We start from the raw sequence: 22,526 nt of genomic DNA on the forward strand, positions 1-22,526 counted from the left end.
TTGGGTCGCCCCAGGCTTTACTGCGGCGGAGTGGGGCGGGGCTCTCTATACACGTCAGTCCAGGTTCCTCCCGGGCGGACCAGGGGGAGGCTGCCCTCTCAATCCTCCAGGTGTGAGGCGTGCCAATGAGGCCACCCAGCCCGGGCGCGCGCAGCTGGGGCGATGAGGAAAGAAGCGCTTGATGCTCCCTGCGAGGCCCTTCCGCTACCATCTGCGGCCGGGCTCCCTCACCCCATCCTACCCCACCCCACCCCACCCCACGGGGGGGGCTCGAGTCTGCTGGCGCTTGGTCTCACAATGTTCTGTTTCCTAACGTTCTCTTCTCAAACCTCGCCCTAGCTCGTCTCCAGCACGCGGGGCTCCAGCCTAGGCTCGTGTGCGTGCGTAAGCGCACGTTCTCGCGGTTTCCTCCTGCCTCCCCCCCTCCCCCGCCCCCCGACCCAAGCTTCGATTACAACGCCCTCCTTTCGCTCGGGTCCCACGCCTCCTCGGCGCCCCCCCTTCCCTCCTCCCTCGCCACTAGCGCCGGGCCCGCAGCTTGCGCTCCCGCCCCAGAGGTTCATATCTGTCAGTTGGAAAGGCGGGTGGTGTGTCCCCTACGTCATATGGGCCGCCTGCCTCCCATTGGCTGGGGCGGCCTCACCAGACCGAATGTTTACCTGGCGGGGAGAAGGAGGCGTGGCCTCAGACTTGGGCCGAGGCAGAGGGAGGAGGGCGGCTGGGAGAGGAGGGGGCGGAGCGGGAGCCGGGAGGGGCGGGGCGGGGCGGGGCAGGACGAGCTGGGGGAAGGCCGCCTGAGCCGTGGTTGTGCCCGCTGCCACCGCCACCGCCGCCGCCGCCGCCGCCGCCGCCGCCTCCGCTGCTGCCGCCGCAGTGGTCCCTCCCCCTCGCCCGGTCAGCGCGGGGAGGGAGGGGCCGTGGCAGGGGCCCGAGTTGGTTTCGGGTAGGTTGGGACTTGGTAACGTGATTCGGGGGCTTCGCGCGTGTCGATATAAACCTTTTAGCACTGGCCCGACGCTTGTAGGCGAAACTTTGGAGATCTGGCCGGCAATCTTCGCCCTCTTCCTCCTGCTCATCCAGCCTCCATCCTTGGTCGTCGTCCTCATCTTTCTCCTCCTCCTCTTCCTCTTCCTCCTCCTTGGCCTCCTCCTCTTCAGCTGAGCAGGCCTCTGGTCCCGCGCCTTTCCAGCAGGTAAGGCGGGCCCCGCGGGAGGGCCATCCCCGCGGCCTCGGGGGTCGTGGGTGCCTCGGCGCCCCCCATCTCCGGCCTCGGCCGGTACCCCGGGGCGGGGCCCCTCCCTCCCCCCGCCCCGAGCCCGTCGGCTTCCAGCGGCTTTTGTCTCCCATCCCCCCGAGCCCGAGGTCTCGGTCAGGTCCGGACCCAGCTATTTGTAGGTCGTTGGATGGAGAGCTCCTAGAAGGCAGGGACGGATTTTTCCTTTGCTTTTTTTATCCCCAGCCTTGCAGGTAGCAAGTAGATGCTTAATAAATGCTCTTTGACTTCCTGCCCCCCAAATCTCCGCGGGATGTAGGGAAAGGTTTTCGAGGCTAGTAAAAGCACCTCATTTAAACCTTATTGAGGTTTTAAAAAAAAGGAAAGAAAAGAAAGCGCCCTGTATGGAATGGATCTAAGCAAACTCTAATGTTTTAAATCCATCTGGGAAAAAGATGCCCCTTTCCTAAGGCTTGATAGACCTGATGGGTGCCCAGTGGGCTTTTGGATGGCAAGGTTGGTCAACTGATGTTGTTTGCCCAAAGTTTGACGGCAGCTGGACATGGTATCTGGAAATGCCTTTGCTTTTACAATTTTATTTTAGCAATGCTGTAGACAAGTAGATTAAAAGAAGTTTGGCTGGTTTATAAAGAATAGCGTTGGAGAAGGGGGTAGTGAGCTCTCCAGCCGGCACTTTTCTAGGAGGGAGAGTTCTAAGGAGTTTGCGTATGTTCCCTCCTGCAAATGTTTATACAGTCCCTCCTCTGAGGCACCCTGTTAGGGATCCCGTTAGATTTCATAACAGCCTGTGAGTGTAGATCTTTTTGTAACTTTGTATGTCCATTTTTCAGCTAGAGGAAACTAAGGAAGAGGTGAGGTCATTGGTGCCACAGTGAATCAGTTGCAAGTGCTTGGGAAAAGCCTTATCATCCAAGCCAGTGCTATGTCCACTAGCCAGTTTCTATCTGTTCTGGGGCATATCATCTTGAGTCTGACTTAGTCCATAGGGCCAGATGGCTTCAGATGCCTTGAAGTCATTTTTACCTATTTGGAACTGACTTTATGTGACTGTTTGACTTTTCCCTACTCTCTTTTAGGAGATTCTTCCAAGATCTTTGGGAGGTGACTGATGCCCAGATTAGACGAACACTTCTGGAGTTGTTCTTGTACTACCAGAGGGAGGCATAAAAACAACCTGAGTGCTGGCCCTGCTAGACTGACTGACAAAGTGGGAGACATGTTAAATCCCTCAGCCTCCAGTCCTTCACTGGTACTGGTGGGTCGAGGTGCCATCACAGAAGCCACAGACAGCAGGAACACTAACACCAAGAGTAACAGCAGTAGAGCCCCCAGTAACAGTTGGCACCATCATCTGGTACAGCGAAGTGTCGTGCTTTTTGCAGTTGGTGTCTTCCTAGCCCTGGTCCTCAATTTGCTTCAGATACAAAGGAATGTCACCCTTTTTCCAGAAGAAGTTATTGCCACAATCTTTTCCTCTGCCTGGTGGGTTCCTCCATGCTGTGGTACAGCTGCTGGTAAGTAATAGTAGAGCTCTCCAAATAAACAAATAATGGATGAAGATGGCAAGCTTAGTTAACTTTTGCCCAGGAGAAATAACTTGGGGGAAACGTATGCTAGTTTTACTTAGTAAAACTGTACCTCACTGTTGAGATACACTTCGTAATAAGAAATCATATTATTATAGGTTTTTAGTAAGGCAGCATGACATTAATTCCACACCTCAAGAGCTAGTCTAAAGAGCTTCTGGGGCAAAGTTTGAGGAAATCTAAGGATGGAGATGAGGTAAGAAGATAAGATACTTGTATAGGTACTTATGATGTGGCCTCTTCCTGCTTCCCTCAGGCAGCCTGAGGACAACCTTTGATTCTAGTGCAGCAGCAGACATGTGTCATCAGGAGCTAGCTGCCCTGTGATTGGCCTGCATTAGAACTGGTGAGCCACAATACTTGATTGCTATTGGTTCTCTGAGTGAACATGCTACACTGCTGGAGAACTGAAAACAAGTCAGTCACATGTGCTTGGACGGAGGTTGCTGGGGGAGGAACTTCTGCATTTCCTTATGCCAAAATAGCCCAGTCAACTGCAGCCAAAAGCCAAGCCTTATTCCTAGAACTGTATCATGACTTAGTAAAATAAATACATGGATGTCTTTTTATCCTTTGATTAAAACCACTAAACTTAACATCTTTTTAACAAATACATAGCAAATGATGCAGTAAAAAGATGCTTAGGTAAATGAGTGAAACAATTTAAAAACTTATTTTTTTAATAAAACATTTGTTTCTGTGATTAGGTTGATTTTTGCATCTGTATTTTTACGGATTTGTTTTTAGCCCTATAAGTGACTTAATTTTTTTTTGGCAGTAGGGAGCTATCCAAGGGAACTACCTCCATCAGGGCAGAATGGCATTATGGGCTCTATAACATAGTGTATGAAAGTTATTTGGGGACCCTGAGAAGCTAAGGGACTTGACCAGAGTTGCAATGCCAGTTATGTGAGGGATGATTCATTTTTAATGCAACAGAAATTAAAAATTATCATGAGAGAGTTGTGTTGCTGAGAACAAATAAAATGGGGGGGAGGTTACGATGAATCTTAAACCATAGGTAGAGTGCTTTAATAAGCAAAAATGGAATGTCATGTATTCTAGTTATATTTTCAAGGGGGGAAAGTTCAATTTCTGATTATCTGAACACAATTAAACATTGTGTGACTGCTTTAACTTGACCTTTTTAAAAATAAAAAGTGGGTTTTTTTGTGCTTTGAGAATAATCCCGGGGCAACTAGGCAGCACAGTGAATAGAACACCAGCCCTGGAGTCAGGAGGACCTGAGTTCAAATCCAACCTCAGACTCTTAATACTTACTAGCCATGTGACCTTGGGCAAATCACTTAACCCCAATTGCCCTGCCCTCTCCCCTCCAAAAAAAAAAAAAAAGAATAAGTCCAGATTTGACATTTCAGCATTGTAGACATGTGAAAATATAACATATGAGGAGAATATACTTCGAGCCAAAAACTAGAGGTGAAATAGAACTAAGGCTTATCCTTCAATAAATGTAGTAGTAACATTCCAGAAAATCCAAAACATAATTTCTCATTCATATCTCAGTTTTTTTTTTTGTATGTTTGGTAGGGGAAACAGTGGTTAATTTCTCGTGAACAAATCTAGAACCAAGAACATAATGCAAAAATGTTTTATAACACATTTTCACCTTTCTGGAGTATATAAAAGTTTATACTTAAGTCAGACTAAAATCAATCAGAATTCAGTTAAGCTAGAGACAATTTAGAGTCATAATTAATGCCAATTGCATAATGCCAAATATCTAATTAAAAAGTGAGGAAAGTCATTCAGTTACCCTGGTATTTCCAAATACCTATGTGTATGCCATCCTCTTGATGAAATATACAAATTTTTCACTTTTTACCAAATATTTGCAATTTCCCTGTTAGAGAACGATAATACTTTTTAATTAAACTGCTTTCTTACCACACCAAGTCTAAACTTACATTCAGCTTTCAGGGGCATATATAATTTTGGCCCTGTTTACATATTTTGGGCAGCTAGCATAGTACAATAGATAAAGTACTGGACCTGGAGCCAGAAAGACTCATTTTCTTGAATTCAAATCTGGTCGCAGACACTTACTAGCTGTGTGACCCTGGGAAAATCACTGAACTAATTTTACTTCAGTTTTCTCATCTGTAAAATGAGCTGAAGAAGGAAATGGCAGACCATGGAGAATTTTGCCAAGAAAATCCCAAATGGGGCCATAAAGAGTCAGACACAATTGAACGAAAGTCCATATTTAACCTGAACTATTCAGAACTCAGTCCCTACATATGCATTTGTCCCAGCTCTTCATGTTCATGGAATATCTTGATAGAATTTAACCCCTAAAAGGAAGTTCAAGGTACGTGGATTCAAACCGCTCATTGGAAACCCAGCCAGGCAAGAGGACTGCCCAGGGTCATACAGCTAATAAATGTAACCAGCTCTTGACTTATCCAAATCCTGTCCATCCTTCAGGGCCAATTGTAAGTCTCACATTCTATGAAGTCTCCCATAGCTACTCTGCAGTGATCTCTGTCCCTTCTCTGACCTATTGCATTTATAGTCATAGTTCATAGAATTTTAGAAGTGAGTGACAATTTGAGTACAGGACAATTCCGTTGGATCCTCCTAGTCACATTTCTGCTCAGTCATCTTTTTAACTTAATCCGGTGATTTATTTCTTTCAAAATGGCATTATCTTTTAAAATTCTTCAGAAACAGCTATTCTCTTGGGGTTTTGTTTTAGTTTTTTTTGTTTTTTTTCAGTTTAGATTAGAATTTTAGAGTCTAATTAAGTTGTAACATAATCAAATACTTCTAAAAAGGGAATTATTTGGGTAATACTGCACAACTGTTTTTAACAATCTGTGTTCTTTTTTTCCATACAGCTGTTGTTGGTTTGCTCTATCCCTGTATTGACAGTCACCTTGGAGAACCTCACAAATTTAAGAGAGAGTGGGCCAGTGTAATGCGCTGCATAGCAGTTTTTGTTGGTATTAACCATGCAAGTGCTGTATCCTTGAAATGTTCTGAATGTGTGAGATAATTTTGAGAGGTGTTTTTTCCCCCAGAGCTACTTTTTTTTGAGCTGATTGTATAAATCAGTGAATACAAGCTACCACATGGAATATTAGCACTGGAAAGGAACCTTAGAGATCATCTAATCCATGTCTCCTAAATATGGTTTCAGGCTGTATAAATGGGTTGTATGAGAGAACTGCTCTACTAGCGTTGGTTTCTTATCATCTCTCAAATATGAAATAATGTGCAAAAAATACTTGCATGACAGTTTATTTGTGTGAAAACTTGACTTATTTTGAAGGAAATCTTCCCTGACCCCATATTAGCGTTTTTGGATTCTGTCAATATATTTTAACCTCCAAAGTGATCTCTAGCAAAACTAGTTTTAATGATCCTAAACTTTAACACATTAGTTTAATAGAGACACGTCAGACTTGCCAAGAGTGACCCACAAAACTCAAGAGTTCTGAGAAACCAGATTAAAATGTAATTGGGAAATACTAAACAAAAATATTATGCAACATAGTTAATGTTGTGATTTTCTAAGTCAGTATGCAGTGCTCAGGAATCCATTTCTATGTAAGTTTGACACCACTGATTTAATATATTTAGAATATTTTATTTTGAAATGTGTTGATTAGTTTATCTTGAGTTGAATAAAATTTTTTAGATTTGGGGGTGTCAGTTATTAGATTCTTTGGTAGATTTGAGGGAATAAAGCATTTGGGTTTTTTCTCTTTTTTTCTATGATGCAATATATTTTTTATTCCTCTATAGTAATTTTAAATCCACATTGTAGATGCAGTATACAGTTGAATTTAATGGATCCAAGAAGAAGTCTTTCTTAGGTACACTTCCAGAATTGGAAGTGAAAAGAACATTTGTCGAGTCTAGAAATAAAGATTCCAGTCTCTGCTCTGGTACTTTTTATGTAATCTCAGACAAATCACTTAATCTTCTTGGGCCTCTGTTTCCTCATTATAAAATGAAACAGTTGAACTACATGACCTAGACCCTTTTAATTGTAAATTTATAATCTTATAACTATTCCAGGGGTGGGGTACCTGCAGCCTTGAGGCCACATGTAGCCCTCTAAGTCCTTAGGTATGTGACCTTTTGATTTGTTCTGTAAAACTTGGACTCAGTCAAAAGGCTTCCAAGGACCTAGAGGGCCTCATGTGGCCTCAAGGCTGTAGGTTTCCCACCCCTAGACTAGATATTCTCAGTATTTTCCAGTTCTGATAATTTTATTTCATGTTTACTCTTGAGAAATAATGAGAACTGAAGGTAGAATTGTCCTTTATGCTGACAAGTAGTAGTAGGTAGCAATAATAATAGTTTATAATAATAACTAACATATAGCACTCACTGTGTGCCAGGCACTATGTTATGTTAAGTGCTTTACAATCGCTATCTTAGTTGATTTTCTTAACAACCCTGGGATATATAGGTACTATTTTTATCCCTATTTTACAGTTGAAGAAACTCGGGCAAACAGAGGTTAAGTGACTTGCCCAAGTTTACACAGTGAGTTCATTTATTCATTGAGGGTGAATTAAAATCCACATTGTAAATGTAGTATGTAGTTGGATTTAATGGATCCATTAAGAAATCTTTCTTAGACACACACACACTTTCAGACTGGGAAGGCAACATGATGTAATGGAGAACATCTGTCTGAGAGTGGATTTGAACTCTGATCTTTCTGACTCCAGGTCCAGCACTCTATTCACTGCACCATCTACCTGCCCAAGTAAGTGTAGTAATAAGTGCCCATAGTAAGTGCAGTGGGCTGGCAGAAGATCCTCGCTCTGCTCTGGCCACTGCTCAATCCTGCCTGTGAAATGCCAAGCCAGGATATGGATTTTTCATGGCAAATTAGTAACTAGATTATTCCAGAATTTTTGAGTTTAAAGGTGCCATCAAAACTCCCTCATTTCAGTGATGAGATGTTACTTACAAGAAAAAGTTGTTTTCTGTATCTTACGAGTCTCATAAATAAAATGCCTATTTTGTCCCTGTTAGTGATGCTGTCTTAAACTATATACAACTGCTGTGCATACAGATTTCTGGAATGAGTATTATTCCTTAATCCTATTCTGAACTGTGTATACCTGCTAGGTGTCATAAAATACTCATTTAGATCTGTTCTTAAAATAATAATTTCTAACTTGATATTTGTGTAGAAAAGTAAAATAGCATTGCGTATAACTTAGTTTTAAGGTTTATTGCTACATTATAGAAACATTGTAGCAGAATTAGACATGAACACATTTATAAGGAAAAGAACTTTAAAAAAACAATTTTGGGCTCAGTAATCACTAAGGCATTTCACGTCATGATATTCATTATTAGCCCTGCATCCAACAAAGCCTTTCAGTCTATTAAATGGATGAACTTTTTTGTAGTTGGTGAAAAATTTCACAATGAATGTTATTCTCCCCCGACTTCCCAAAAATGAAGCTTAGTATTAGATTTGGAGTCAAAAAGGGCCTAGGTTTGCTCCCAGGATTTGAATAAATGAAGAGAAGCTCTTCATCTCAGTTGCCTTATCTAAAAAGGAAGTTGGATTAGGTGGTTTCCCTTTCAGTTTTAGAGTCTGTGGTCATAAACCTATGTGTGATATAGGTAGTTTTCGAAAAAGTTGCACTTAAATGTTAAATAAACATTAAACTTTTCCTTAACTTCCACATAATCAGAAACTGGATTTTGCCAATAATGTTCAGCTGTCATTGACTTTAGCAGCTCTGTCTTTGGGCCTTTGGTGGACTTTTGATCGTTCAAGAAGTGGCCTTGGACTTGGAATTACAATAGCATTTCTAGCAACTCTGATCACTCAGTTTCTCGTATATAATGGTGTTTATCAGTGAGTATGTTGTTTTAAAGCTTGACTTTTTAAAGCTACTCGTGTTTTAGAGTATTGAAACTTGCTTTTTAGTTTCATATGCTATTTGTGCTTAAACTGAGCTTTTCTTAATCTCACTTACATCATATACGTGGCATGAAGTTCTACAAAGATGTTCTGTCTTGTTCCTGAATCTCTCACATATATAATATGTTGTTATTCGGAAATATATTTGGGCAGTGAAACATGTTTTTCACGAGATGTTCAGCCATGAAAGCTTGGCTCTAATGAATCAGGTGTGGTCTTCATTGAAACTTCACTTTTTTAAAAGTCTGCCTCCATACTCATTTGAATTAAGTTTTTTCTTTGTAACTTTAATGGAATTGACATGTAAGTCACTTACTAAAATTATGCTTTTTTTTTTTTTGCTCTAGGTATACATCTCCTGATTTTCTTTATATCCGTTCTTGGCTACCATGTATTTTTTTCTCAGGAGGTGTGACAGTAGGAAACATAGGACGACAGCTGGCTATGGTATGATAAATCATTTTGTAGTCTGTAAACTTTTTTATTTCAACCAGACAGAAATTCTGATGACTTGCCTTTATTTCCTATAGCTTCAAGAAAAGGTTTTTTGCTGTTCTTACTTACTACTTTTACTGTTCATTAGATGTACAGCCTTCTGCTGACCTGTTGATTAAAAAGTTTAATGAGACTTGCAATTTGAGTGATAGCTATACATACATACATAGATATATGCATATATATTTATGTGTTTATAGGTACATTTTTTAAAGTATTCTCTAGCAACAATTCTTGAAGTTAAGGTTATTAGCTTAGTGTAGGAGAGTATAATGAGTTTTCCCAACATTTAATGATGTCATGTATAAAGTTAGAATCAACAATTTCTGAATCAGCCTTTTCAGATTAAAAAGCCATCTTTTGTCATTAAATAATTTTATATTCTAGCATACTAAGATCCTTAGGATCTATTCCTTTGACTTGTAGAAATTTTTTTTCAGAAAACTTAAGGAAAGAATTTAGAATATTGTATGCAACCAGAATTGGAGACTAAATAGAAATTAAATCTCAAATTGTATACACTTTATAAGATAGTCAAATATTAAAAATATAAGCACAGCAGAATAACTGGGCAGCTTGGGTTTGTTAACCTACTGTAACATTTTAATAGTTTTTATCAGTAAATTGTAATATTAGGACAGTGATTGCCAATCTTTCTAGACTTGTGATAGCTTCTTGTCCTTTAATATCACATATTCTCTTATTTCTCTAAAACTGCTACGTGGCATTCAATTGATTCAGATTTTTTTTTTTTGTTGAGAATTTACTGGTAGCCTGTAACATAATTGAGTATACTAAGATGCCTATTAGCAGATGATAGGGAATGTAAATATTTTGATTAGACTAATGTTATTCATCATTTTAAAAAAATGTATGTATTGAATACTTAGCCAACCACTGTCCTTATAGGTCAAGAGCACTGTATAAGGCTTCTAATTCTTTGTAACTCAAACATCTAAGAAGGAGGGAGAGAGGATGTTGTTAAATAAGACATGATTACTACAGAGTAAGTGCCCTGAAAGCTTAACTGGTCATTCAGAGCTAAGGTGATCGATTCAGGCAGTGGTAGGAATTAAATAGAGAAGAGGGAATTGGGAGGGACACCCATGACAGAGGGAGCCATGAAAGCAAAGGCATGGAAGCAGGATTACCCATAGTGTGCTTGGGGATTAAAGAATATATTCATTTAGTTGGAAGGCAGGATTTATTTAGATTAGTGGGTAGAGTAGGAGGTTGTAGAGGAAGAGATTTATGGAGGGCCTTGAATACTAGACTAGTTATCTTGTGTAGGTAATAACAGGAAGCCACTGAAGGGTTTTGAGTGGGAAGATAACAAACAAGAGTATTTTAAGACCATTAATTTGGTGACCTCAACTAAAGTCCTACTCTAGTGACTCATAGAGGCATGTAAGTGATTCTGGGTTCTTGAAAGCTATGCTAAGAGAGAACACAAGCTTTGGCAAATTACACCAAGATGAAATGACGTTGCATCTTGATCTATCAATGGGCTGTATTTACATTGTCTAAGTAACATCCTAGTTAAGTTCTGTGAGACTCATCACTAGGAGTTTGGACGTTAGCTAATTTTTGAACCAGCAACTCAAAAGCAATCTCATAAAAGGTTCTGAAGGGTTAAAATTTGTAATGATTTGTTAGAAGTGGGACTGGAAAAGTACTCACACTGAAATCACCAGTTCTTGAGGTATTCACATCAATAACCTGGGAAAGAGAACAGTTAAGAATATTTATAGAATTTATATTTATAGAATCACAGATATAGGGCTGGAAGGAACCTTAGAGGTCATCTAGTCCAGGCTCTCCTTTTCAAAGATGAAAAAATTGTGGCCCATTGGGGACGTGACTTGCCTAAGATCACAACACATCAAGAGCAGAGGTAGGATTCAAACCCAGATTCTTTGACTGTCCACTCTCCACTGCATGATGATGGGCTGATGGTGTTGACAGTAGAAATACAAAATGTAAAAGAGGCATTAAAAGGGATGTTATAAACTCAATAGGGTGAGAAAATCATGATGGTAAAATTATGGTCAAAGGAACTTAGATGAAATGAAATTTTTGGATTAGAAATTAGTTGGAAAATTCTCACCTAATTTAATAGCAGTAAATATAATAGATAACCACAATATATTCACTTCTCTTTTTTTTTTTGGAGGGGGAAGGCAGTAACTTAACTGGGGTCAAGTGACTTGTCCAAGGTCACATGGCTAGTCAGTGTTAAGTGTCTGAGGCTGAATTTGAACTCAGCTCCTCCTGACTCTAGGGCCAGTGCTCTACTCACTGCGCCACCTAGCCTCCCCACTCACTTCTGTTTACCCACTTCAATAAAATTCATTTTCTGACTATTTAATATCAAGGTTGTTTATATCCAGCCTAACAAGAAATATTGGAAAAAGTCATCAGAACTTGACCTTGTGAAGTACTCAACAGTATTAGTGGAAACATAGCACAGCTTTAGTGAGAAGATTATGCCTTTAGTCCAAAAGCCTTGGGTTATTAGAGGAACTTGAGGTGTCTCTTACTGGAATACCTTCATTAACAAAGTTTTGAGGAACAAAGTTCATCTTAATAGTTTAAGCCTGAACCTGAAGAGATTTGAGGGAAGTTCTTGTTTACTCAGTGTTGGGGAAGTGATGCTTTCTTACGTGCAGACCTCTTCATGCCAGGACCTGGCCTTGCCTTAGGACTGAAATGGATTCTCACATTCACATAGACAATTATGTAAGGGGAGGAGCGCTGTTTATAGAGAAGGTAAGGGTCCAGGGGCTGCAGCTACCTGTCCTAGAAAAGAGGAAGAAAATATCAAGCTCCAAAACATAATAGATGTTTAAGATACAGAAATCTAAGATCACACTCTGTTGACGTATCTTCGAGAACCCACCCCACACCACTGTGAGCTATCAGTGGATATTTTTTAAGTGAAAGAATAATTACATGTTTTTACATGGTAGCTTCACCCCGTTAAAGACCTATCACAGGAAGTTATCCTGGGTTCTCAGAGGCTAAGCCAGGAGAACACATTCTTTTTTTTTTTCTCGATTTGGGTAGCCTTTATTCAAATAATTGATCCTTTATTAATTCAGATAATTGCAAACTCAGTTTGCAAGATCAGGTATATCAAGATCTTAAAGTACAAATGCATGATTAATTTTTAAAATACCTCATAAAATTACTTGGATTCACATGTAAAGATAGTTTTCAACATTCATTTTTGTAAAATTTTGAATTCCAAATTTTTCTCCCTCCCTTCTTCCCCTCCCCTTTCCCCAAGACAGCAATAGGCTGTACATGTACAATCATGTTAAATATATTTCTATATCATGTTGTGAAAGAAGAATCAAAACAAAAAGGAAAAACCATGAGAAAGAAAAAATTAAAAAAGGTGAAAATAGTATGCTTTAATCTGCATTCAGACTTCCCATCAGTTCTTTCTCTGGAGGCATATAGCATTTTCCATCATGAGTCTTTTGGAATTGTCTTGGATCATTGTATTACTGAGAAGAGCTAAGTCTATCATAGTTGATCATTGCAGTGTTGCTGTGTACAGTGTTCTCCTGATTCTGCTCACTTCACTCATCATCTATTCATTTAAGATTTACATCTTTGTAGGTTTTTCTGAAATCCACTTGCTCACCATTAGTTATAGCACAATAGTATTCTATTACATTCATATATCAGCTTGTTTAGCCATTCCCCAATTCCCTCAAATTTCCGATTCTTTACCACCTCAAAAAGAGCTGCTATAAATATTTTTGTACATGTGGGTCTTTTTTTTTTTTTGCTGTCTCTTTGGGATACAGACTTGGTAGTGGTATTACTGGATGAAAGAGTATGAACAGTTTGATTGTCCTAGTGGAACACAAATTCTGACAACTCTTGCCAATCTGGGAAGGCTTCCATTAAAGGCCCATTTGACTATTATTCATATTTAATATCTGAGGATTGTTCTTGCTATATTCGAAGGGACTTATCACTAGAAAGTTGCTCAGTGAGTGCTGGTTTTTTTTCAGTCACAGCAATTCACAAAGGCTGTCTGCTGATGTGGAGAGAAGTTGTGATCTATGACAGTGGAGGGAGGGGTACCCATACCAGTGAAATCGCAGGTCTTACACACATACATTCAATACACATACAGATTAAGGTGGTTTGCACTTATTTGAGTTGGGATTTTGAATCAAAGGAAATTAAATAAAATAGAAGACAAAATTTAGACATGTTTCATTTAGAAGCCCTTGGGCTTGCTTAGAAAAATTATCTTGGTACCTCATGTGCTACTTATTCATGGTACATTTGTCATATTGGATAGCCAGGTAGGTAGAGCACCATTTGAAAGTTGTTAGTAATTCTGTTTTCCAGCCTGTGACTGGAAGGGCAGTGATGAGAGTTTGTTTGAAAAGGTTTCATAGATTGAGTCTTGATTAGGACCAAAGAGAAGTAAATATACTGTCTGAAAAGGGAGACTAATAGGGGCTGTATTAGAGATAGTTGAGGACAAGACTACATGCAGAAGATAATAAATATAAGTGCAGAATAGGAATGTTAGAAGTAGGTAAAGGCAAATGTTTGACATTTTCACTTGTCACCCTACCTGAAACACAAGTCTTATATGGACCTATCTTCTACCACACCCATAACGATATGTCTTATCTCCACAACTAGATTCTTTTTTTTTCTCTTGGTGTGACCATAGTATTAAGTGACTTGCCCAGGGTTATGCTACTAGTAAGTGTCAAGTATCTGAGGCCATATTGGAGCCTAGGTCCTCCTGACTACAATGTGGGTGCTGTATTCACCAACCTACCTAGATTTTTTTTTTTTTTGCTTTTTGGAGGGGGGAAGGTAGGGCACTTGGGGGTTAAGTGACTTGCCCAAAGTCACGCAGCTAGTTTTTTGTTAAGTGTCTGAGGCCAGATTTGAACTCAGGTCCTCCTGAATCCAAGGGCCAGTGCTCTATTCACTGTACCACCTAGCTCCCCTCTCCCCCCCTAGATTCTAATCACCTTAAGGTCAAGAACTTTTAGTGTCTTACATATATTTTTTGTTAAGAGAACATTATGGTACTTTTAGCATCCTTAAGAGAAAGCAAAGAATAAAGGTGATTGTCAAATTACTACTCAGTAACCATGTATCGTCATAGATAATCCTTTTTCATAAAAAGGTTGGCTTTTTATGGTAGATATTAGGTATTGGAACATTGGACTTTTAACTAAAGTGATGACAGCTCCCCTTCATGCCATTTTCCTTAAGGTTAACAACAGCAGAGTTTCCTCGAATTTAGACTGTTTGATCACCAAGATGATTATAGTACATGTAGCTAAAATGATATTTTTTTGTTTAAAGAATGTTTTTATTTGATTTTTTTCTCAATTACATATAAAAACAAATTTAAGCATCTTTTTTTTTTAATAATTTTTGAATTCCAGATTTCTTCCTCCTCCTCTTCGATATAGGTTATGTATGTGTACTCATGCAGTTACATATGTATCAGCCGTGTTGGAAAAGTGAAATAAAGTGTTAAAAAGTATGCTTTGATCTGCATTCAGACTCCCATCAGTTATTTCTCTGGAGGTAGATTTCATTTTTTGCCATAATCTTTCAGAATTGTCTTGTATCATTATATTGCTAGAACAGCTAAATTCACAGTTGATCATTGTATAGTATTGCTGTTACTATATACAGTGATCTCTTGGCTCTTCACTTTGCATCAGTTCATATAAATCTTAACAGGTTTTACTGAAACCATCCTACTCATCGTTTGTTATAGTATAATAGTGTTCCATTACATTCATATGCCATAAATTGTTTAGCCATTCCCTAATTGATGGGCATACCTTCAGTAGCCAATTCTTTGCTGTCACAAAAAGAGGTGCTATAATATTTTTGAACATATAGGACCTTTTCCTTTTTCTTTGATCTATATGGAATACAATACAACTCTAGTATTGCTGGGCCAAAGGCTATATGCTTTATTTTATAACCCTTTGGGCATATTTTCAAATTCTCTCCAGAATGGTTGAATCAATTCAAAATACCAACAGTACATTAATGTACTCCAAATTATATTATTTTTAAGAGGACAGAATTGGAAGTGTGCAAAATTAATAATTGTTTTTCGTTTTTAGGTATTTCAGAGGCTAAAAAATCCATTTATAATTAAGGTTTGCATAGTAAACTATGATATATATGCATATGTACTTCAGTGGGTACATTTATAAAGTGCAAAAATATACTGTATAATTTTTTAATCATAATATTTTTGTTCTAAACAGGAAAAACTCTTAGGGCTTCAGGAAAATTATTGACATATGAGAAGTTGGGAAAACCCATAACTACAGAAGAAAAATCCAGGCAATTATAGCTTCAGACCCAAGTCCTTGTGTGTTTGACTGTGACCTTTAGTGACTTAGATGCTTTAGACTTGAACTAATAATGGAGTAGCATTTCTTGTCCTGGTGCTACATAAGATACAGCCAGGATTACCTGGAGCAAAATCCCGTTCTGGAAAGGACAATAAGCTAAATTTAAAAAAAAAATCCAATTTTTTTTACCCAAATACTCAATGAAATCTTAAAGGTTTTTAGTATTTATGATTGATATGAATTATTGCTAATAATTTTGAGGACACATTACATATTTTGAGAATATTTTTCTTTGAACAAAACATAGGCGTAGGGGATACAATTAAAATAATGTCCTAAAACTAAAAATTTTAAGTATATTTTCTTGACAATACAGAAAGTATTGGATCACTTAAGTCATTGCCTATAGTTTGTCTCTGAAGAGGGAAAAAACATCAGGAAAATTAACTCTGAACTCTTTTTAGCTTTTTTATTGCTGAAGAATAAAAGTTAGTTATTCTACTTGTATTAAAACAAAATACAGAATTTTACCACCTTTCCCTAAAATGTGTAGGGTCATTCATTTCATGAACTCATACCAGAATTAGTAATAGTGAATGGAATATATTTGATTTCCATTAATTTAGGTTGACTCTGTGAATTGTTTACAAACATCATGTGTTCTTTGTCCCAAGATATCTTTCTGTTTATTCTCTAATTCAGTTTCATACATGTCATTAGGTAAAACAGTTCTAACTTATTAATATAATAGAAATAACTGAAAATTAGCTCTAAGATAGATACCTTTTAAAACAAATAGGACTTTTAGAGTGGACTGGACAGCAGTAAGGAAAATAAGGGAAAAAAGATTAAAGAAATATTAGTGACTCAGCTAGTTTGCAGAGAGATTTAATAGAAAAAAAACTAGAGGAACCCAAGGCAAGACCAATTTCATGTTAGTGATTTTCTCCAGTGGGTTCAACCTCCCTCTTTTTCTTGGTTCTTATAAAGTTCTGAAATTCCAATTCCTCTCCATTGTGTGTGGATGGATTCTTTTTTTCTGTTAATCCTTATAGGTGGCATAAGGGATAGTACTAGAGAATGAATATCTAGTAGCTAGAAGTTGGTGTCAATTACAGTATGGGTTCAGCTGGTTTCCCATGTTTTTTTTTTTTCCTGCTTCACCCCCTTACCACTGTCTTTGTTTTCAGAGATAAGGTTTACACTTCTTTTTTTTATTTGTGGATTGGCAGAAAGGACTGATACTGTAACCCAAAGTCTTTTCAACATTGTATACATGAAGACTTCTTTCTTTTAAGGTTATAGCCATTTCTGTAAAGCCTGTTCTGAGTTATGGTTCAAAACCGTAAATGGCTATAATCTGTTCATCTCTGATTGTTAGTGGCTAATTTTGTTTGTCTTTTATTGGTGAGCCATTCCACAGTGATACTATGTTACCTAAAATTGTGTTTCAGTTGTCTATATAGAATTTCTTACAGGATCAGCTAAAATGTCTTTCTGTCATTCCTTCTTTGAACCCATCTTGCCAAAAAAGAACGGCATTAATTAATCAACAAGAATCTGTTTAGCACCTTCTATATGCCAGGCACTGTACTAGGGATAAAAGTACAAGGAATGAAACACTCTCCTCACAAGGAACTAATGTTCTAATGAGGGAGATAATCAAGTACATAATGAAAATTTGTACAGTATCATAAGTATAAAATTAATATGTTCAGACCTATACACAGCAGCTAAATACAAGGTAATTTGGAAGGAAGGGCCACTAGCAATTGATGGGGGTGGGGTGGGAGTGGTGTTGGAGGTCAAGAAAGATTTTATCCTCAAGGAAGACAGGGACTCTTAAGGGAAAAGTGAGGAGGAGTGAATTCTAGGCATGTGGGATGGCCACAAATCATCAGTTCTCTGCTAGTGGATTGTGTAATGATAGCTTATTCCAGTTAATGTGCAGTCTTTTGGGGGGGGGGGGGGGCAGTTAGTTGGGGTTGTGACTTGCCCAAGGTCACACTGCTAGTAAATGTAAAGTATCTGAGGCCGGATTGCAACTTGGGTCCTCCTGACTCCAGGGTGGGTGCTCTATTCACTGCTCCACCTAGCCGCTCCATTGTGCAGTCTTTAGGTGATGCTGATGAAACTTTAAGAAACCAATTGTGAGGCCTATTTTATAATTTTTGGACATTATTGCTTTTCTGAAGACTTTTAAGTTGATGTATTCATGTGATTCCCACAAAACATGCACAATCCTTTTTCCATTGATGTAAGGTTACTTGAATTTAGTGACCACTTACAGTTCTAAGTTGCTGATGAATCTGATCCCTTTCTATAGGATTTCCTTTGTGTAGATTTACATATGATCCTCTGGCTTATCAATTTGTAGTGCAGTATTATACCTTATATGGTTCTTGTTCTCACTAGAGTGTCTTATCTGTACTTCTAAAACAGTCAACAACAGGCAAAAGTTCTTGAATTACCATCCCAATGTTCCTTGATATTACTAACATTCCGATACAGTTGAAGAGGTGATTCTCCAGGAAATGTTATCTTTAACATTGAGTCCTTTGTTCTCCTTAAGTACAAATATATAAAGTAGTTTGAATAAAACTAATCCTCTTTCATAATACTGCTTCATTCACCTGGTGAGAGGAATGACAAGCATCATATTAGTAATAAACTATCAGAAATCTCACTTCACCACAAGTGAATAAACTGGTTCTAACATGTATTTCCTTGAAATGTTTAACCAGGGAAGTGGTTTTTATTTTTGCTTTTTTTTTTTGGAGGGCAATTGGGATTAAGTGACTTGCCCAAAGTCACACAGCTAGTAAGTGTGTTAAGTGTCTGAGGCCGGATTTGAACTCAGGTCCTCCTGACTCCAGGGCCGGTGCTCGATTCACTGTGCCATCTAGCTGCCCCTAAAGAATCTTTTTTTTTTTTTTTGCTTTTTGGAGGGCAACTGGGGTTAAGTGACTTGCCCAAGGTCACATGGCTGGTAAGTGTGTTAAGTGTCTGAGGCTGGATTTGATCTCAGGTCCTCCTGACTCCAGGGCCAGTGCTCTATTCACTGCACCACCTAGCTGCCCCCTCGGGGAAGTAGTTTTTAAGAGTGCCACACACGCTGTGTTCAATGGTATGTATATTCCTTGTTGACTTGGAATATTGTTTCTATATAAATATATGCATAATCAGACTTTTAATACTAACTTTAGATCATCAATTTTATCATTCATCTGGTTTTTTTATATATATGTTTAAAAAAAGTCAGCAGAGCATCTGGTTCATATCACCAGTGTTTCAAAGTAAAAAAAATATGACATATACTATAATATTCATTATCTTCTCTCTCTGTCTCTCTCTTTGCAGGGTATCCCTGAAAAGCCACATAGTGACTAAAGTCTTCAGACTCACAATGCCAATATCGAAGCAAAGTTGAGAAGAGAACCTGTGATACTGAATTGTGATTGAAGATTTTTTTACCCCGAAGAATCTATTATAGAGATTGGGCCAACTGCACATATGATCTGGGGGAGGACCAGAAGGGTAGGGGTGGGGTGGGGTTAAAGTTGGTGGAATAATAATCTGTTTTAGAATAGCCAAGTGGAAAAATAACTGCTTATCTTGAAATCTTACCTCGATTTACTGCATAAGCATTTGTACCTGGCTGTGCCCTGAAAGGATTTAATGCTAAATTGTGTTAGGGAACTTCAAGTATTAGATTTGATTTAAGTTATTGAAATAGTTGCCATATTTCAAAGCCTTGAACTAAAATTAAATTGCAAACTATTCCTTTTGTATTTGTGCCCAAGAGGTAGAATTGATGGTGCTTGACAAAGGTGAGGTATGGTGTAATAGGAATAATATTTATCCAGAAGATTAAAAATAGGGTTGTGTTTCAAAAAAAAAAATAGAGGTGATCCATGTCAGGTTGTAGCATTAACTTAATGCTTCAGGAATTGTGCCCTCATCTTAATGCTGCAATAGCGCACATACACACCCATACACTCATGTTTATCAGCAGTATAGCAACTATACTTTTTATCCTAACGGTGAAGTTTTACGTAGACAATCTTACTGGAAACAAATGGCAATGAAATGTGTCAGTTTTACAGTGTGGTATGTTGCTGACATTTTCACCTCTGTTTCTGAGATCTGTAGACATCTAACAGTAACTGTAGATCCTCTGCCATTTGCTTCATTCTAAATGAGCCGAAATTATTTCTATATTTCTCTGTTACTATAGAATAGAGATTGCAACTTTTTCACAGCCCTATAGGATTTGCAATCTGTGATTGCCTTGTAAAAAGAAGAGTGCATATGTCACTGCATTAAACATTTGGTGTTTCTAAATATCAATTATATTGGTGAGCACAATGTATTGAGTTAATGGCATAGACCACAGTAGACCTAATTTGCAACTATTGGGTCTTAAACTTAAAGTGCAATGTATATTAAAACCAATCTGAGCCTTGTATTCTCTTCAATATTTATTCTTTTTTTTTCATATGAGATGTTAACAGAAGGGTTCAGCATTTCAGTACTGCATGGAGGCAAAATTCAGCAATAATTTCTTTCACTAGAAAAGATATTTTATTGTTGTGCCTTCCATTTGAACCCCAATCCTTTGAGAAACTCCAGTTTTGTGGGTATGGTATAGTTCTAATTTTTACTCACATATTGATTTTTTTTTATTATGCAATGTAAATGTTTTTGGTTTGTTTTAAATCTTCTTAAAGATGATTTTCACATCTGATTAATTGGTTGTCCTTTTAAATCGATGTCACCAGTCAACAGAGTGGAATCTTGGGCTAAATAGCCTAAGAATGTGGTTTTTGTGTATATATTTATGTGGTGGTCCTCTTTTTTTTCTCTCTTTTGAGGAAAATATAAATGCTCTTGGTGCAAAACTAGAAAGCTGTAACTGATTTACTTTAGAGGAAAGTTGCAAAAGTGGGGCGATTCTAAATTTGTAAAGGATCCCTTATAAATATTCTAAAATTGAAAATGAACAGTGATGTGAAAATGTTTTCAAAATAGATATACCTTTCAAAACCAGAAGTAATTAGCAAAAAACATGCAGTAATTGAATATATAAATTTATACTTGATCATGCATAAGCAGTAAGTGTTTATTTTTCTCAGTTAAACTGGAAATGATTCTGTACCTACTAGATTTAATACAGCCAAAATGTGAATCTGAAGTTCAGTTTTTGCCAATACTTGTAGCAAGTAAACAAACCAAAGTGATCTGAGTTTGTAAAAATTTATGAACAAAATTTGCACTATTCTGAATTTGAATATTTAGGAAGATTCACATTGATACAGAAGTTTTCAAAAGTGTGGTGTTTGTTTTGGTTTTTTTTTTTTTGCATTTTTTTTACTCTTGTTTCAAGAACTTATTAAAAGGTTTAAGACCAATGATTGTGCTTGTGGAATTTTCTTTTTAAAGGGAAAAAGGTCCTGTTTTTAGGTGTCTTTGATTGTTCATAAAGTCAAATGCTGAATTGGAGATAGAATCATTTTCTAGGTAGTAGATCCTGCTAATGTAGGTACTGAATTTCAACACATAACCACTTTGTTAAAACAATTATTAGGTATAGTTCTGCCTCATTCTAGAGTGAAGGAAATGAGTTCCCAAGGAATACTCTTAATTTACCTTCTAATATAAAGGTGGGGAGAATGTGTGGTATTATCCAATTTACCTTCTCATGACAAAACAAATAAAATGTTTCCCTTTTCCCCCTTCCCTCTACACAAGAAAACAATCTTTTTTTCCATAACTAAAAGGAACTGGTAGTTAAATACACCTAAATAGTCTTTTGGGATTGAGGGGGAAGATGGGACAGAAAATACAAAATATGTAACAAATGGCCTGTTAAGATTTTGATCCGTTGGGGTGGCTTACAGTGAGTAAAGTGCCGGCCCAGGAATCAGGAGGACCCGAGTTCAGTTGTGGCCTCAAGACACTTAACATACACACACACACACAACTAGCAGTGTAATCTTGGGCAAGTTACTTAACCCCAGTTGCCCTCCCAAAAAGGCCAAAAAAAGAAAAAAGATTTTGATCCATTGAAAGACAGAAATCAATTTAAAAAACTAATGATCTTAAAATGAGCAGATTCTTGGACCAAAAGTTTGGCAGTGTATTTTGTCCTCCCCATCTTCAAGTATTTATTTGTTTAATATCTGATTTTAAAAATAAAAATTTTAAGTGTAGTAGTCCTTAAGGATTATTTGCCCAGGAGAAAAGGGTGTAGTTTGGAATTGTCAATTACCTGTTGGGACTCATTGTGTAGCCATAGGCAAGGAGATAACTCAGAAGGGCCAAAGAAAAAAGCATTGAGGTGGGAGGGTACAAATTTAGGCTTTGTAATTTTGCCCGAGTCTGGTGGCACCAATTCCCTGTGTGTCACTGAAAATCATTTGATTCTTCTACTGGCAAACAGGTCAGGTAGGTTTCTATTGCTTGGTAGACTAAACAGGAAGCTGTAAACTGTCCACACAATAGTGGAACACATGTAAATTCATAGAACTCGAATCTTGATGACTCCCAGGCTTTATATATTATATTTCCACTGTCAAGGCCTTATGGTGCCTTTTATTTTGAATAAAGCTCTAAAAGCCTCCCAAATTATCACCCAGGGATTATGTGAACAAGGGGATCCTGACCTGAAAAAATCAGTTTATTAACACCGGAAAGTTTCTAACAGTTCTGGAAAGGAGAGGATCATTGGGAAGTTTGCATTGTTATTATAAAGCAAAGAGAAAATAGGGTGTATGATTTTTTTTTTTTAGTACACAGAACAACAGTTTATTTGATCCCTAATTTTCCTTTATTTTCCCTCAATGTATTGAGTCTACTAAGATGAAATGCCCTGTTTTGTTTTGGGAAAGCTCTTATTCCAGCAGAAG

The 22,526-nt window shown here is 38.1% G+C and overlaps 1 protein-coding gene across 2 annotated transcripts; it reads left to right on the forward strand.

The window, feature by feature from the left end:
* Positions 1 to 799: 799 nt before the first annotated feature.
* INSIG1 (insulin induced gene 1) lies at positions 800 to 21,029 on the forward strand. Of its 2 annotated transcripts, none has more exons than XM_069084421.1 (6): positions 800 to 943; positions 2,311 to 2,748; positions 5,682 to 5,806; positions 8,514 to 8,680; positions 9,094 to 9,193; positions 18,979 to 21,029. In XM_069084421.1, the coding sequence occupies exons 2-6, from the start codon at positions 2,343 to 2,345 to the stop codon at positions 19,006 to 19,008; spliced, it is 828 nt and encodes a 275-aa protein (XP_068940522.1). In that variant the 5' UTR covers positions 800 to 943; positions 2,311 to 2,342; the 3' UTR covers positions 19,009 to 21,029. The 2 variants fall into 2 exon arrangements, with proteins under 2 accessions (XP_068940522.1, XP_068940514.1); XM_069084413.1 differs by having other exon boundaries at positions 835 to 1,192.
* Positions 21,030 to 22,526: the final 1,497 nt, after the last annotated feature.

This window comes from Petaurus breviceps, unplaced genomic scaffold (assembly GCF_028583685.1).
Source record: "Petaurus breviceps papuanus isolate PSGF00001 unplaced genomic scaffold, PetGlider_PUasm1.0 115, whole genome shotgun sequence".
Taxonomy (NCBI): Eukaryota; Metazoa; Chordata; class Mammalia; order Diprotodontia; family Petauridae; genus Petaurus; species Petaurus breviceps.

What these genes read in the sequence shown, in the direction of transcription:
- INSIG1 (XM_069084421.1), top strand. Translation starts at nt 2,343, where the DNA reads ATGCCCAGATTAGACGAACACTTCTGGAGTTGTTCTTGTACTACCAGA. An exon ending in ATGCTGTGGTACAGCTGCTG is followed by an intron (nt 2,749 to 5,681) that starts GTAAGTAATAGT and finishes TTTTCCATACAG; the next exon opens with CTGTTGTTGGTTTGCTCTAT. An exon ending in GTATTAACCATGCAAGTGCT is followed by an intron (nt 5,807 to 8,513) that starts GTATCCTTGAAA and finishes CCACATAATCAG; the next exon opens with AAACTGGATTTTGCCAATAA.